The 18,956-nt window shown below is 38.6% G+C and overlaps 1 protein-coding gene across 1 annotated transcript; it reads left to right on the forward strand.

Moving 5' to 3' along the window:
- Positions 1-254: 254 nt before the first annotated feature.
- tmem240a (transmembrane protein 240a) lies at positions 255-17,275 on the forward strand (the record flags this gene model as incomplete). Its single annotated transcript, XM_079239212.1, has 4 exons — positions 255-311; positions 696-802; positions 4,330-4,538; positions 17,121-17,275. The coding sequence occupies 4 exons, from the start codon at positions 255-257 to the stop codon at positions 17,273-17,275; spliced, it is 528 nt and encodes a 175-aa protein (XP_079095338.1).
- Positions 17,276-18,956: the final 1,681 nt, after the last annotated feature.

Raw genomic sequence — 18,956 nt, forward strand, 5'->3', positions numbered from 1 at the left:
AGGGGGGCATTACTTGGATGGAGAGGGCGCAGTGAAGGCTGAGAAAACGGCTTGCCGTGTGTAGGAGGAGACGGTGGGGGGGGGGGGAGGGGGGGGGGAGACCGGGCAGTTTGAAGGTACGGGGAGCCAGGAGCGGCGCGGCGGCTCCATGAGCGGCTCCTGCCCGGTGAGAGCGCCCACAACCCAGCCGGAGCGTCTCCACTGCCGCGGGTAGAACCCCGGGCGACAGGACGGCGGTCACTTTGGAAGTTTTGATGCATATGATCACAACCACCATGATTTTTATGATTCTTGGTGCTTCAGTTGTAATGGTAAGACATTCTCATCTCCCCTCAGCTACAGTGTGAATTTCCGATCTCCTCACTGGAGCTATGTGAAATCTTAAAAAAAGAAAATGTCTTGTAAATGTTATCACTTGCTTCAAGACACTACAGGCCTATCAATGACATGTGGAAGTAGGTTAGCCTACCTATAATTACCTGCTGTCATAAATAAATAATCTGAGTCCGTTTGCAGGAAAGAGTCTCCTCATGGAGTCGGGAGGATATGTAGAGGCAATTGTCTGCCTTTTATGATTTCATTGTTCTTATTTATAAAGAGAAGCCTTATTAAATTTCTTTTTTTTTTTATTGTGTGCAGTAATAGCCAGGCATTTTGCTTGACATGTCCCAGCTGAATGGTGTGGTTCTTTGCAGGCGATAGCCTGTTTAATGGACATGAACGCACTACTGGATCGCTTTCACAACTACATCTTACCGCATCTACGAGGGGAGGACCGCGTCTGTCACTGCAACTGTGGAAGGTAAATGCCATCATCCTCTACCATGTCTGAGGTAAACACGGCGGTGTGTGCTTTCCCCTCCTTTTTTTTCTGTGATTGCATCTCTCTACCCCCCGTCCATTCTTAATTGCTAAAGAGGCCTTGGAAGAATTCAGGCAGTGAAGCTCCGCAAAAGCCAACCTGATCTCATCCTGTCTGCGCTCTCACATAGCAACTGATGTTTCCATAGAGGTTGTTCCTATTCGCTCTGACAGATAGTCCGATCGTCTCGTTTAATCGTCGGGTGCTTTAGCCCTATTCATGCACCGGGCTGTGTTTTGCTGCAAATACGAAGGTGTGTGTGTGTGTGTGTGTGTGTGTGTCGGAGCCATAAATAGGTAATGAACTATGGGCAATGTAAGGCCGTTCAAAAACAATCTGAGCATCAAGTGCGCTGTGCGGCTCACACAGGCCTATGCACGATGTCGGAGAGAATATAAAAGCAGCTGGGCCAATTATGAGCAAATGAGGGCTGAAGTGAAGGGGTTATAGCTTAAGAAGGGGCTCAAGGCATTGGCTGCTCATCAGCCTACCTGCTGTTGGCTCTCCCAGTGAGAGTGTGTTTGAAATGTGGAAACAACAGCAAGACACTCATTATTTATATATGAATTTGGATTTAATTAGAAGTATCATGCAATTTCTTCAGCATTAAGCATATTAATTAGCAAACAGGACTGTAGGGGTGCATAGGAAGAAGTAGGCCTCTGTGTTGTTGTTGTTTTTTTTCTTTCTTTTTTATTTGGACTGAAGTCTTTATTGTGCCGTAGTGGATATAGCAACAGCAGTGAAGCAATTTTTAAAGTGAGAATCCTTTATGTGAATGCACACTTTATACTGATATTGTCCTCAAATTTTAGATCCGGCATGACCCATGTCCTGCAGGCAACCAGTTCATGTTGATGCAAGCTGAACAGATTCACATTAAGACTAAACAGCACCATAGTGTGCATACTGCAGCGAAGGGGCTGATGGGTTAGAATTCATTCGCAGCATTAAGAGTCTAGTTCTAGTTTTCCCCTAACCTATAAATTCCAGATGTGGGTCATCACCAATCACATCAGATTATACTTGTTGGAGAGGGATGATCCAAGTCAAAGTTTGGGAAAGGCCTCATACCCAGATAGCATGCTAATCAAAAGATATGAGTTTGAAGCATGACCAATAGTCTTACTTTAGATTTATAATCTTGTGCCCATCTTGCTGCGATTGGAAAATCCCAAACTAATAGGAAGAAAAGCTTTTATTAATTTGGCTCCCCTTTCTTTAACACCAATGCACAAATGAAATGCCTTTCCATGTTACTGGATGACATTTACAGTCAAACCTCTGCTCCTCCTGTTAGCGCTCAGGTTACCGGAACCACAAAGTGTCTTTCAGTGACCTGGAAATGCTTGCGAGAGTCAGTCATCTGTATTCGCATAAACAGCAGAGACATGGGATATGTGGATGGAGTGAGGGAAGCTTGGGTTTTGCCTGCCTGTCTTTCCATCCATGAAGCACGAAGGTGTTGGGACGCCTATAGTGCTCACCTTTTCAGGCACTGAGGACACAGCCACTGTCCTTTTATTTGGCAGTGTCTGCCGCTTTGATTTGGAGGCCATCGGATGCAACAGAATCCTCTTGAAGAGATTGAAGCCTGACCTACAGTATTCAGCTCTGTAGCTGTGAAAATTCCTTCAAGCAGAGAATGGATCTAAATGAATGTTACTTAAGTTTTTCCTACCTAATATTCTTGTTGAATGATAGAAATCTACACACCAGAAATCAATCTGCACAAGAATTTGCGGAGCGCAGCTTACTTCAGAAAGTTTAAATGCATCAATAGAGCATCAAATAATCTGTTATTTTGTTTCCAAGCATTTGTGCAATAACCCTTTTTTTTGTCACAAAAACTTTGGCCTGGCTCTTTAAGACAACGTTTTGGCATTAATGGACCTGAGTGACTGCTTTGCCCAAGGCCAGAGGGGTCTAACAATGGAGACCTGATCCTCCATATAGGGCCATATTTCTCGAGTGAGATACTTACTTATCTGTAAAAACTTTTTATGTTGTCGTTAATTTTCTCCTATACTTTAGTGTTTCTGCTCAACTTCTCCAAAAGATCTGTCAGTCAGACGACTTGTGAAGCTTTTCTTTATATGATATAGATATTCTGGGCGTGGAAATCATTTCCATAAATGCCAAACAAACAGGAAACTAATTCCACCTAATGTCCAGTGACTATAGCCACAAAAAGGTGAGCATATAGGGTAGATATTAACAGCAACATTTTCCAGCAGGTTTTGTGTGTTTCATTGACCAAAAAATATGTTGATGTAATTAATTAGTTTACAGTATTTATAAGGGTATACTCTTCTTTATTTAATTCAGTTAAAACAGCTTGTTAACATGTATAATGTACAAACAAACAAAAGACTAAATAATAATTGAACTTGTTGTTCCTGTAGAGCTGAGAAAAACTGGGACATCATTGTCTCCTGCTTTAGTAATGATTCAGACTTCCTCCTCCAAATTCATCAAACTCAGAGATATTATTCAACTTTGCTGCAGCAGACTATCTTAAAATTCCTCCTTCAGTCCAAACCTGCTATTTTAGTTTCTAACCTGTACTCCCTGAATTCAGACATTTCAGCTCCTACTGTGCTCCTGTAAGTATTTGTCAGAAAACTGTCATTAATTGCATGCATGTTATTTAATTGACACAAAGCCCTCATCTCTTCCTCGGACAGTTAGTACAAAAAATAAATAAATAAATAAATAAAAGGTTTTCATATCAAGTGAAAGTGTGCATTTTACCGCAGCAGAGCATGATGAGGGAATGTGTGCATATCTTGGTGATTGCTGGACAACAGATGCCGCAACATTGTGGACTATGATGCATGAGGTCTGGTAGGTGTAAAACAGCGAAGTGACATTATTCACTCATCTGTGAGAGCTCTAAGATCTGAACACAAGTTTCGCAGTAATCATAACTGTAATTTTTTTTGGAGAAAATAAATAGATAGTTTCCAGAAATCTAATTGGTTTCCAGATCATTTGTTAAGGTTAAAAATAACATCAAAAGGGAAGAAAATGTTCACATAATAAATGTTTGTGATTAAGTTAACTAACTTGCTCATGGCATACACTGAGGTAATTATTTTATAATTTCATCAAGTATCAATTTGCAAGACAGGTTACAAGGGAACTATGTAAAGAACCTGAAAAATAACTGAAAAAGTAAAAATAAAATAAAATGTTTTTCTCTTTTCATGCCATCAGATGCTTCTGCAAATCTAAAATTACAAGTCAACCATAAAACTTTCTGCCTAAAGTGCAGGCTGTGGACACCCATGAGTCCTTAAGAAGGCTTCAGGGGTTTCCTGCAAAGTGCGGATTAGTGCAATCTTATTAAAATTTAGAAATCTCCTGAGGATGTTCTGAGTTAGAAGGAGTATGTGAAAAATACATCCAGTACATACAGTATGTCTGCTCCTTCCATCATCCTTCCTTGTCTGTCCTCACCCTAGGCATCATGTCCACTACGTAATCCCGTATGATGGGGACCATTCCTTGGTGGATTCCTCAGAGAACTACTTTGTGAGTGACAGTGTGACTAAGCAAGAGATGGACTTGATGCTCGGCCTGCTGCTGGGCTTCTGCATCAGCTGGCTGCTGCTGTGGCTGGACGGAGTCCTACACTGTGCTGTCAGGGCCTGGAGGGCAAGCCGGTACTACGGTAAGCTGTTTGCCTTTTAACTGCAACAGATTCACACGAACTTGGCTGCAATCTCTAAAAAGCATGGAAATCTTCTTTGATTCATGGTAGCTGTAAGGTGTGACGACTCTGCTAAATGACTGAAAACCAAACCAAATATTATAAATAAAGTACTGATATAAAAAGCAAAGCTACTAACTAGCTTGAATGCAAGAGAATGAATACAGTCATCCACTGTGTCTCTGCATCTTTTAGTGCTTGCCAAGTTATCACAGCAGTTGGTGGAGCTCTGGAAAATGACCCCCCCCCCATTGCTTGGCCCATTTTTGGCTCTTCTCACCAATTTTTTTATCAGTTTACTGTGACCTCTTGGAAGTCTTCCAGCTGTGTGATGATTCAGACACAGGCATATCACAAGCACCAGTTGAGGAAAAGCCAAATGTATAGAGCTCAAGGATGTCTGAAATGATTTCTTTTATTCGCTTTCAGGACGAAGGTGACCAAAGGGGGAAAGAAAATCGCACTGCTTTGATATAAACTTTAAAAACTTATCAAACATTACCGCTTATTTAAAAGTGAAAAGATGATGATTAATATCTCTACTATGTCTTAAATTGCTGACTAACACTGAATTCCCCACAGAAATGAACCCCCATGCGCCATTTTTACATTAGATTAAATGGCATATATTAGTATAATCGCTGAACTATATTGCTGTGCCTTGGTAGGTCATTTAGTATAGGCCCATGAGCCAAAATGTTGAGTTAGCAATGAACAGAACAGAAAAAGCTTATGCCCTTGTGAGAGTTGATGCCAACTAAAATAAAGCTCCTCAGCAGGTTTTGTTTGAATCACATTTCTGCTTAGTTTTAATTAAATATTAGACATTTAGTATTTCAAGCTCGGTCAAATGTAATACCTTTGCTTGATGTAAATGACAATTTAAGTCTCAGGTAATCCCATTCAGGATGATCTTGCACCAAAACAAAAACCAATGCAGAAAAGTAAAATAGAATGGGAACAAAAATAACTATGATATGCAGCCTTCAATTATAAATAAACTGAACAGAGAAGCTGCGATGGACTGGTGAGCTGTCCAGGGTGTACCCTGCCTTTCGCCCATAGACAGCTGGGATAGGCTCCAGCTTCCCCGCGACCCTGAATTGGATTAAGCAGTTGGGAAAATGAATGAATGAATGAACAGGGAAGACTAACAAACCACCTTGCAGGGTGAAAAGGGGCTAAACAGATCATTTAATGACTTGGGGGTTTTGTGAATATAACAATGAATAAAAATGTAGGATAATTCTGAAGATATTGGGATCTTTGAAAATGAATCCTACAAAGAATATTAAAGGTATGATGCGTGAGAGGTGCCCACACTGTGTCCCACGGTGATGATAACGTCTTGGAAATGAGTCAGTTTGCTCTGAGAAAGAATCTGTAGCAGTAATCAGGTTCACATGGAGTTAGCCAGTCATGCGAATGAGACTGGTATGTTGGCTGTGGAAAGAGTCTGGGATTTAGTTAATATTTTCACTACTTTTGGGGAGTTATTAATCCAAAAACAGGTTTTTGAAGTTTCCGTAGAGTGTTGTTGATTTGTATCCTGCAACGATAGCAGAAGCATCACAACAATCAAACCAACAGGTATAACGTTAGCTGAAGAGCCACTTTACACCATTTTTTAAAAAATATTATTTTTTATTCTTTTAGATGGAAGTGTATGATGACAGAGATGTGAGGGTTAGGGTAAGTGACAGTTATCAGGAATCATCTAAAATAGGGCTTACTTTGACTTGTCTACACTACAGTCAGAATGAATTGATATTAGGGAGGCGTTTTGTGCCTTTACTTTTGGAAAGAAGCTAAACACTAAAAGAAAATTAAACCAATATTTTTAATACATTTTATTATCCTGTAGATCTGAGAATTTGCTTGAAATATTGAAAAGAGGTCATGTCTTACCAGAAAGCATGTAATACTTACATTTGTGAACTTGGTGGGTGAGAGTGCCAGAGAAAGGTAACGTAAAGTGAGTGGGAGGAAGTGAAGTAGAAAAGTACAATCACTCTTAAACATCATGTGGAATGAATCTTTTCTGTTATGTTACATAAAAACAGTGTCACACAGGCCTGTGATCTAGTTGCATCCTTCTTCCTGATTAATGTTTTCAACCAAATAAACACTAACAAGACACAAAAAGAAGATGTTGTCATCTCGGAAGATGTATTGTAGAAGCAGGACTTCAGTGAGCTGATGAAAAACATGAATGAGAATAAAGCTGTGTCAGTGTAGGGAACAGGTAAAGGAAGATTAATTCATTATTTTTCTCCATTTCTGCCACTGCTTGTCTTGATGTCTTAACTTTCACATGACAGTGGGCGTGAAATTTTGTTTTATTTAATTTTACATAGGTTGTTTCCCCCATTAATGTCTTATTTACAATTATATAAAAGCAAAATAAATAAATGTATCGTAAAAATATATCAAATAAAACTGAGGGGCAAGAAGTAAAAAGAAAAAGACTGGAATAGAATAAACTACAATTATATATTAACGAAATTAATTACAAAAAACTGATAACAGTAAATAATATATAAACAAAAAATACATACATACATCAATAGAGTGAATTATTTAAGTGATTAATGAATAAAGTTAAGAAAATAAAATACATTTTAAAAAAGACCACAAGTGGTTTGTCATAAATTTACAACATCAAGGCATTAAGAAAATTTGAAACAAGTGAAACACATATAAATGATTGTAAGAAAGTATTAGAATGAAATAAAAAGACGTAATATGTTTTATTATAGCAAAGCTTTATGGCAATAATTGGGTGGAGCCACACTAGCTGTTTTCCACGATCATGTGCTACTTTATGTCCAGAAATAATGGGACATATAAGTCTTCTATGGGATGAGTTGTAATGTAACCATCATCATATTCAGGGATGAACAGCAGTGGTACAAAATCTTACACGAACAAGCCTAGTAGTTGTCATATTCCTCAGTCGCCACAGTTATGATCATTTCTATCATTTTGACAGAACTTCAATGAAAACAAATGTTAAAACAGTTGTGTTGTGATTCATTTCTAAGATGGCATGTGTAAAAAAAAAAAACTAAAAAAATGCACAAGCGCATTTACATCAAAGTGTCTTCTTTTCTTTTCAGATATAAAATAATTATAACCTTTTTGCTTACAACACAACACAATCATGCTGTTCTACAAGCGTGTTAAGTCTTTTGCAGTGGGACATTGAAGCGACACCCTCAATACCAGAAATCTGAAATCAAAATCCAGCATCTTTTTCAGTATTAACAGAGTAAATAAAAATAAATATTTCTGCTCTGCTTGTTAATACATCAGGTTCTAGTTATTCTTCCTATAGACCTCTCCTCAGGTTGAAGGTGGGTGGAGCGCTGCTGATTTACTCCACCTCACCAGACTCCATGAATTATAAAGAAAGGCTGCCGTCCATTTGGTCGGGATGCTTATCAGCTGCTAACAAGGTCAGGAAACCTTTTTAAAAGGGACAGCAGGCAACATACAAGGTGGCCGGTATGATGTTGAATCAATATCAGTCAATTGGTTAATTCATCAAGTGCCAGTACCTCTTCCACGAGTGCTGCCAAGACAAGCCGTCTGAAATTAGTCTTACACACCTATTATCATGTGTTGTGTATTCCTGTTGTTGTTATTTTAGTGAAGAAATACATCAGCCAGTGATGTAAATTAGCAGTGGAAATGTTTAGCAACCCTGAATAAAAAGGGTATCTAGAAAAATTGCCAACAATCAAAATATGTCAAAGTTAAGAAGCAACAAAGGCTTGCAGAAAGTTGACATAGTTAATGGGATATCTCTAATTCATTAAATCAGTTCATAAACACCATAAGAGACTAATAAAACTCACCTGCGCTCAATTTGAATGTTGACATGGCAAGAATTAACCTATAAAAAGTGGTTTAAATATAAAAGGAATGGATGTATCCTGAAGACTAAAGAGCTGTCAGAGAGCATCACTAATGCTATTATTGAGAAAGACAACAGGGCAGTTGTCATCCATCCCAAAATCTCTGTTCATGAACAGCTTGTGATGTTTTTAAGAAGTCTGACAGTCATAAATCTGTTGAGCTGCACTCAGGATGTGGTTTTGTGAAAAAGCACAGGAGCAAAAGTTTGTGCAAATTGTAGGGGAAAGAATGTCTAGATCTTTAAACTGATATGGTGCGTACTGGTGTAGTGGTTTCAGCCCTCAGCCATACCACTATACCACTATAGCCTCACAATAATGTTCTATGGACAGAAGAAATACAAGTAAAGATTCTGGGAAAAGGAATGCCTCTGTTTATGAGCAACCAAGTGTAGCACATATGTTCAAGAAAACCATATAATCTCTTAAACACGCTACAATTCTTGTACATGGTTAAGATGAAGTGCTAATGTTTGCACTTGTACTGCTGCAGGAATGTTATGCGATGTGTAAAATAGCATTTTATTTCCCAGTTTCACTTCTATGTATTATGATCAACGCTATTATCTCCCTCTTTCTTACTTCTTTAGGTCTTTCACACTGTGAGCTCGCTGAATGGCCAAGTTTTAATTTTTATTTATGTACAGGCAGACGGAATGTCTCTTGACACCCACCTTAGATTAAACAGATTTTAGTGGAGGTTGAATGTGAGACAGAAACATAGAAATATCATGTGGGAACCACTTAAGCAATCAGAAACATTCAGTCGTATAAACACACCTTGAAAGTATAGATCTCATATGCTTCCTAGCTAAGGCTTTTTTACAAGTGTAAGAAAAAGGGAGGAGAAATCTTTCTGAACTTTGTTTAATCTGTTGTGACCTTGCAAAGACTATCCAAAGATTTCTACTCCCTGGGAAAGCTCCTGAGATCAAAATGCATTTTTAGACCGGCACTATTACAGCAAAGTGTTTAGATGGGAAAAACACGTTGTTGAACCTTAGAGGAGAATGTAAATCCGCTAATTGGACTCCTGCGTTGTGAGGGATCTTCAGTTCCCAGCTGTGAAAGAGCAGCAACAACCATCAGCAGATAGGTGGTGCAAGGGAAACATTTTCAAACATCTGAACATGCAATTAAAGGGTGCCAACAGTGTAAGCAATGGCTGTAGGTGTCATGCTAGCAAATAAAACTAAGAGGACAGTGAGGTTGTCTGAATGTTAGTGCTTCCATCTGGCTAGTTTGGCAGAGAAAGGTACACTGATTGAACTCTTTTAGTGGTTAGCATTGTTGGGGTATGAATGACTGGATGAATAAATAAATAAATAATTAGATAAAGCCAGTGGGAACATCTCTGCATTAACATATTATGGAGATCTGTGGGATTTTCACATTGTTATGTTCATACTGAAGATGATAAAGCATGAAATGTGTTGACTGGTGCAGAAGTCTGGCCAAGCTCTTTTATTTATTTTGAATGAACACACTTATGGAGCGATGATGAATATTTATGACGACACCCTCAGCGAACAATGTTTCAAAGCAGAATTATAGAAAGCTGAATTATAGAGATTGAGTTATTTCATTCTTCCTATCTGATGCCCTGTTAATGCTACATTCCTAAAAGAAATTATGTTTAAATCCAGTTGAGAGTAATATCCTATCTCACGTCTCTGAAATATGTATAATTCCTCTTCCCATCTCCTGGCAGATGAAGGATGCATGTTGTGTTAGAAAAAAGGGAAAGGATGGGGTAGATTTAATGAGGCAGAACATGTGGTGTATTGTTCACCAACGCCACTCAGCATATGTGGTCGTTGTAAAGACACGAGCAAGGAAATAAAAGGCTGAGGAGCTATTAGACACTCCCTGACAGCACACAAGATTCATTTCTATGCACTAAGAAGATGCTGAGTGATCAGCCAAGTTTTAGCATCCTGGATGGCAGTGTTTTAGTTTCCTGCGGTCATGGTGGTTTCTCAGGTTCTTCCCACCCTGCCATGATGAAAATCAATCGGGAAAACACTAATAAACCTTTAGCATTGCTTTGGCACACTTTAGTCGAAGTGAAAGAATCTGAATATTGGAGCAGAGCTGTTCAGTAGATCTGAATTTCTGCTTTACTGCTCACAATATCGGAGCATCCTTGCAATGTGGAGGTGGCCTGGATCCTCAGTTTTAAGAATAAAGTAGGTGATATGTGACCTGGATACGAGTACGGCGTGGAAAATATCCTCAGGCAGTATGGGGAAGCGTCAAGCCAAAGATATGACAGTTATTACATAGGAGTCATTTTAAAGTCCACTATTTAGATTAAGGATCAAATATATTATGCAACATTTGGATTTTTTTTAATGTGCTCTGATAAACATGGTACTTTTTTCATCTAGGATCTGCGGTTTGCTGGTGTGGAAGGTTTGGCAGGAAGGAAACGATGGTGTTTTCTTCAATGCATTAAAACTGTAAAATGCATCATCGTAAACATGGAAAACACCCACAGTGGGGGGAACATCCATGTTCAATAGCAACATTTATAGACTGGACATAAAGATTTGTCTTTTTTTTAAAAATTTTTGCACTCAGAGGGAATGCCCCTCATTTCTGTGTGTGTGTGTGTGTGTGTGTGTGTGTGTGTGTGTGTGTGTGTGTGTGTGTGTGTGTGTGTGTGTGAGTGTTGCTGTGACGTCAGTGCTAGGTCAGACTCGTTTAGCTTCCCTGAGATGAGGAGTGAAGGTGAGGCTGACAGAGCAGAGAAGTGTGTGTATGTGTGTGTGTGTGGGGGGGGGGGGAGTAGGATGGAGATGCTGTCATAACTCTACCCCCACTAACACACATATACACACACACTCTCTCCTCTATAGCTATAAATAGAACAAGAGAGCAGCTGGAATGGCAAGTGAGAAACACACACACACGCACACACACGAATACCCGTAGTGCATTGAGATGCACATTGATTCCTACTGCTCCCCCCCCCCCACCCCCTCTTCTAATTCCATCTCTTGCTCCTCCTTCTCCCCCTCCCTCCTCATTTATTAAATCTACTCCTGGCCATTTCCTTTACAATGCTTCCTGCTGCAGCAAGATTTTTTTCTCTTATCGCCAATTTGCCGTTAATATCTGATGCCAGAGTCTCTTCTGGGAAGACACTGGGGGGGGGGGGGGGGACATGAGAACTATCTCAAAAATGGAGAAAATGATGACTCGGCTCACAGCAATAACACCCCTCTGGCTTCCTTCTGCTCTAAAATAACATAACAATTGCATTTATGCCTTCCAGTTCCTGCCTTGCGTTTTTTTCATTCCTCCTGACTCTATCTCATCTCCATCCTTTTATTTAAATGAGACAAACCTGCCTTCGTTGCCCCTTTTCCTTTGGATACCCTTCAGAACAGTCCTTGTGGACAGCATACCCATTCACAGCTATAAATAACTCACTCTCACTCTGTCACTTCCTTTTTTTCCCTCTCTTCCTCCTCACCTCCACCCGACACCTCACCCCCACTCTTACCAGCTCCACCACCCCCCGCCCCCCTCTCCTCATGCTCATCCTCCAGCACGGCCATTTGCTTCCGAGTTTGGTGTCTGGGGCTCTCCCCTTCTTTTCCCCTCTTTGTCTCTGTGGACCTCACTTCGCCTCACTGGCTCCAGTTTATAACCTGACAAGCATGAATCTATGCTCCGCCATTGCCCTCTTCACATTATCCACCTCACAGCTCTATGTTTTGACTTTCTAAACCCATGCATTCTGTAAAGGATGGCACAGTGGTTGCTTGAGGGGCAATGACAGAAAAAAGAGTCTTAAATACTCTTCATTTTGACTGAAATAATGCCAGAACACACACAGTCATAAAACGCTTCCCAAAAACAAATGAGAGGCATTGCCAATGGACATGATGCCATTTAGCATCCTCATCCAGTGTTTCAATGTTCCAATCTTTTATCCCTCCTCTGTCACTCTGCCCTTACTGTAAAATAACCCCTACTTACCAGAATTAGAAGTTACAGCTGTGATAGAGCCAGGAGTGACAAGACAGACAAATCATTAGCCTTTCCTCTCTGTGGACTGCATGGGGCCCGTAACTCACTTTTATGCAGCTCCCCGTGAACTAAAAAAAAAACCCTAATGCATCTTATTGTCTTTTTTATTTATTTGTTTTTGTTCTTTATTTATCATTCAACTTACTGACCTTTGATTAAACTAAGATTAAGGTAACTATTAACACATAGCATTGCTTAAAAACAAACCAACAAATATATACATGTATAAATCATCTGTAAAGTGGAATTTTTCATACACATGTCATGAATGAAATAATGGAGGCAAAATCCAGATGACCAGGGTAGACATGAACTACCTCACTACCGCTGCTCCACTAGTTCACCGAGCTCACTGAAAGCACCAGCAGATGAAAACTGATTGGGTGTACACAGTTTGTCCTATTAAAAAGATTAGTTATTCGTTTTTTGTTGTTTGTTTGTTTTTTTGGTTATTTGTTTTTTTTAACTTAGGATATGTGTTTCAGATGACCCTCCACTATTCGCTTTAGGGTCTGGTTTTCAAAGTTGGTGTTTTCAGGTTCCTCAAGCTTCCAAAGCTTTCAAAATGTCTTTGTTCATGTGGCCTTAATTTTAACAATCAAATTGGCTCTGTACAGTCAAAACTTTATGTCAGGGACCCCATGTTGGGAACAACTGATGTGATTATTATCCCAACGTGTGCTCCATAAAAATTGCACATTTTGTGCTTTTTGTTCAGAGTTTTTTTTTTTGTTGTTGTTGTTTTTTTTGTTTTCGTTTTTTGTGTGTGTGTGTGTGTGGTACGGATTACTCTGTCAGATTAAATTCAGCAAATTTTCAATAAGATTCACAGTCATAAAAAATTACTTCTACCAGACAGTAGTGTAAGAAATTAAAGGCTCAAGTGCATCTTTAACTTGTTGAGCACTGTCATTCAGCTGGGTTAAGCAGCTGCCAGACTCAGGCCTTGCAGCTTGGGCTAACATCTTATCTCATCATTTAATCACCAAGGACAAAAAGCAGATGTACGGCTCCAGCCCACAAATAGTCAGGATTAATTTCTTAAATTTTTTGTGTTGTACACTGTTGGAACCTTCTGAGACTCTACTGAAGCGCTGCTGATGTATGCAGAAGTCCTCAGCCATAACACTGATAGATGCTTCTCCTTGAGGTGCTGTATAGGTGCTGTTCTTGCATCTTAGAGACACGTTAACAAGGTTAAAAACTTGATAGAGGATGATTTGGGCTATAAAGAGGTATGTAAGGCAGTTCAGGTACAGTATGTGGTGTTGCTAACATGTCCTCCAAGCAAAATGGTCACATCAGTTGTTTAAACACATTGCATTCCACATATAAATGTTTCCACATCAAAGCAATTTTCAAGTGTATTATTTAAGGAGTCACAAAGGAGAGAGGGGTATTGCATGGCACTTTTAACTTACGCACTGTTGTCATGCCCTCTTTGAGCTCTGACCAGTAACATTTATTAGTTAGGGTTAGATAATTTGATGGTTGTGAAAAAATACATTCTTTTTACAATGCCGTTATCACAATGTAATTGTGGTTTTGACTGCAAGATGTCATATTTTCACTGTTCGGGTATGTGTTGGCACATGAATACATATAACGCACTTATTTTCTGTATTTTGTGATACTTCGTTGCAAAAGAGGAAAGTGCAGCATAAATAAGATAATGTTTATTTATATAGCGCAATTAAACAACAGGGTGATTCAAAGTGCTTTACAGAGACTATAAAACATTAGAAAACAAAAACCATAATATAAAATCAAAACAAGAAAGCAAGAAAAAGGAACTTATTTTGGATAAAACTCTTTCATAACTTAATAAAACAGCAAAGGATAGAAGAGCAAATATACTATTAGCATCCACTTTTCAGTACATAAGAGCAGTACATATCAGGCTCTACATTAATGCATATTACTGGACACATTTAGGAAACATGTCATTTTCACTTTGTAAAAGACAATTCACAGTTCAGAAATCTGTCCTCTATATTGTTGGATGTTGATAGGTCTTTTCTGCCCCTAACTGAATAACCAGACTAAGAAGGATTTTACAGCATTGTATGTCTCAGTCCCACGAGTGTGCCATCTAGCTACTTGGCTATGATCTTCATAAGCCTGCATTTCATCACTTTTTTGCTCCTATCAATACAGCATAAGAGAGGAAATGTTGCTTTTATAGTCAAACTAAACTATTTTTCAAGCATACTTTAATAAATCTACTGATGTTTCATCAGCATCACTTTAGTTGTATTATTGTTTAACTGTAATATTGGCATGTATTATTGTTCTTGTGTGTTTAAAATATTCAGACTGAGTGACAATGGCATTGTTGTTCAAGGCCAGTGTGATCTGCTTCTTCTGCCTGATACAAGCTGAAGACCTTTTCTGCAAAGTATCTCCTTTATTGTTTCCATGATGTTTCTCATCAATATCTCTAAGGGCACACATGTTCAAGGCCGTAGCATTGGCTTATTAATAGTGTGCTGAGCTGGGATGTGAACTAGAGAAGTTTCTTGCTGAAGACGCCAAATTTTTCTATACATTATACAGAAGAAAAGCATGAATAATGCATAGAAAAAAGGAAAACAAGAAAAATTAAATTGTGCAAACATACAGTAAAGCTTTTAGATTTTTTTTTGTCAAAACCTTGATACAGCCTGTCACAGTTTCATCTCAATAATCAATTAAACTGACACTTCACAATGTAGTAAATGCATGTCAATGCAAGCCAGTACAGTGTCTGAAATTTTATGTCAGCCACCAGTGTATTAACTAAGAGTAAATTACAAATTAGCAGTGGTGACGGAAGCATTAACATCTTTTATCCCAATAAAAAATAATAACTAGAAAATACTCCATGACAAGCAAATGAAAAGTTTTACTTCAGTAAAAGTGAAAGGTACATAAGCATTATAGTCATAAAGTTACATTTTTATTAACTGTGATAAATGTTGTTTGTATTGATTTTCCTCCACATTCAGTTGCACCTGACAGAAAAATTTGACATTCCTAAAAACTTGCCTTGATGTTTTTTTTATTTGAAATATGATGAGAGTATAGTCTGCGATGGACTGGCGAGCTGTCCAGGGTGTACCCTGCCTGACGCCCACAGCCAGCTGGGATAGGCTCCAGCTTCCCCACGACCCTGAATTGGATTAAGCGGTTCAGAAAATGAATGAATGAATGAATGAGAGTATAGTTAGAAAGAAACAAGTATGGTGCTTTTGTATGAAGATAAAGCATGTTTGGAATATTGTATATACAGAGAGATGAAAACTGAAGGGTGGTAAGATGATTAATAATTATTAGACACTATTTGATAAATTGAAATGAAACTGGGTATAAATGGAATACTTACTGCCAGTCATAGACAGTTCATGATTGATCACATTTCTCTCAGATGTTTGTAACTTATTAAAAGCTAGAAATTAGGGGGAACACACTACTTTTGTCGTTTACCAATGCATTGTTTTTATAAGCCCTCATCTTTGAAGTATATTGACTATATTTAAGATGTCGCAACAGGTTTGTCATTGAGTCAGGGCACAAATATATTGCATTTAATCCAAACCTCTGGAATTCAATTAAAAGGGCCATGATTTAATAGGATAATACAACCATGCACACATATTATTTTGTTCTTTTTCTTTTTACAGTGTAACAAAGAAACATACAGAAATGAATAAAGATTTTTTTTTTTTTATTTAAAATGTTATAAAGGTTTTACGATTTGTATGAAGTTGTGCCCATTTGAACATAGAAGATGAACTAATAATCATTTCTATAATGCATCTTTCATTGGTTGCTTTGCATTAAAGGTATAGCAGATTAAAAAGCAATCTGTCCCAGAATTTCACAATCATTAAATTCTGATTTGTTACTAAAGCTACTACATAAATCTAACAGAGTAGAGAATAAAAAATTGTTTTTAAAAATGACAAAAAATTTAATTCTAATGGTTATAACTGAGCCAAAATTAAGTGACACAAGGTATTTCTTCTGTTTTTGGAAGCACTGGAATGAATGTCTGTCTTTACGGATGTTCTTATAATTATGTGTGTGTGTGTGTGTGTGTGTGTGTGTGTGTGTGTGTGTGTGTGTGTGTGTGTGTGTGTGTGTGTGTGTGTGTGTGTGTGTGTGTGTGTGTATAGGCTATGTGTCTGTAAATGAATGTGTTTGTGTGTGTTTTGTTTTGTTTTTTTTATTAATTATTATTAATTGCTGATATGGACCGATATGTCTGGAATAAAGAATAAAGAAAGTACTGATTTTTCCTTGTAAAATCTAGACCAATGGAATAAAAAGTGGATGTCAATTTAAAAATTCAAGTATCCCTAAATGGTATTTTAGTCATTTTATTGCATGAGTATTAAGGTAGTTCTTTCATTTTTAGAAGATTAATCAAAATATGGCACCAATGCCTTTAAAACTCCAATTTGCTTTAAATGTAAGTGGTGCACATCCTTCAGTCATTTTCTGACACAAAAATAAAGTTATCTTGTAAATCTGTATCATGGAATGTAATTGGTACATCAATCTTCTTAATTCTCTGATGTTTGTCATCTTCTTCCTTCAGACACTCCATCCTGGTCATGGCTGCCACAGTTCTGCAACCTACGAGACCTCCGTCGTCGAGCCCAGCTCAGACAGCTGGAAGACTCCAGTGGCAACATGGTCCACATCAAGCAGAAGCTCTACCACAATGGCCACCCCAGTCCTCGACACCTCTAACTCCAAAATTTAAAAATAAAAATAAAAAAATTTAAAAAAGAACAAAATTTTAAAAAGGAAAAACTTCCCTTCCCTTCCCTTCTCCTCTTCCCTACCCTCCTTGTGTTCCAAACTGCCCCATGGCCAGAAGTTGCCTCAGAGACCCTGGAAAACTGCCCTCCCACTGTTCATTATATGGCCCATTCAGCCCCCTTTGGACAGGATTTTCTTATGACTAAACTGGTTCCTGTCAGCACTTACAAAAAATTCCCAGAACGGAGTGAGATGATGATTATTTGTTGCCACTGAAATCTTGTCTTAAGTCTTAAGTCCACTGTTGTGGGAGGAAGTAAAACAAAAAACAAACAAACAAACAAAAAAAACATTTTTAAGGGTGTTTTTCTGTATAGAAACATTTTATGTGTTCATTGTTAAACTTGGCATGCTCTTTTAGAACAGGGTAAGATGTGGGCTGTGTATGGAATGGGGAGGCAAGATGTTTTTTTTTTCTTTATCGGGTGGGATGGGGGGTATTGGATGGCATCGGGTGGGGCAAATGAGACAGGCGGGTGGGTGGGTTTTGTGATGGTTAGGTTGCTGCTGCTGTAAATAGTTATAAATACAGAAAAGTGGGATTTAACAGTCTTTCAAAAAAGGTTGCGTGGGAGGGTGTGGGGGGGTGTTAGTCGTTTATCGATAGAAAACCGAATAATGGACAGTCTGGATAAAGATTATAGAGAAGGAACAGAAAGACAAGTCTGTTTGAAACATGGATGTGGAATTATGTGATTTCTGCTAAAAACACAGATTAATTAGCTTTGTTACTTAGTGAATAAACTGAATGTATTGATTTTTCCTGTAAATATGTGAGGGGGAGGGGAGTGCGTATATGGTTTTGGTTGGGGTTCTCTTTGCTAAACTATCATTATTTCATAGACAAGCGGAGAGAAATAAATGCCAGCCAAGATGAGTCACTGAACACACACACACACACACACTCACTCACACACACACACACACACACACACCCGTTCATGTTCCCCACAATGTGCTCCACAGCACAGTTCAATTTTCTTTATCCAATTTTCTCACACTTATCAGGAGCAACCAGCCTATCAGCAGAGGGAACCCTCACCCAGCCCCCCCTCGCCCTCTCTGTCCAGACATTGCTGTTGTGAGGATGAAATGTCTGTTTTATTAAAAGTGCCACTGAAGCACAACAGTGACCTCTGAAGTTTGATTGTGTCATTTCAGTCGTGTGAGCACTGATGAGAGAGTGTTTTCATAGCAAAAGGGTTATTTCAGTGCGCCGGTTACACAGACGGACTCGTTTTAGTTTATTGAAATTCAAGCAGATATTTCAAAGAGCACTGAATAAAAACACTTGTAGAGTGACTGACAGTGCAAACGATACCTCTGGGGATCTTAGAAAAGCCCTCCACTGTCATCCAATGGCACATAATGACATGTTTCACAGGCAGCAGGGGCATCTAAAAGTTCAGCTCTTATTTGATGAAGTATTTTATGTGTATCTCAGGCATCACCCTGAGTCAAAACATCTGGAACAGATGAAACTCAAAATGAACTGAGCACCAAAATGCAAAGATTAGCAGTATTTTTCTATCATTTAGTTTAATTTTAGATGATTAGTGCAATAGTTTTGGGTTTTCCTCAGTTGTACGGTTCAGGTCTTATTTACATT

Source organism: Telmatherina bonti (genome assembly GCF_933228915.1).
Source record: "Telmatherina bonti genome assembly, chromosome: 4".
In the NCBI taxonomy this organism is placed as follows: domain Eukaryota; kingdom Metazoa; phylum Chordata; class Actinopteri; order Atheriniformes; family Telmatherinidae; genus Telmatherina; species Telmatherina bonti.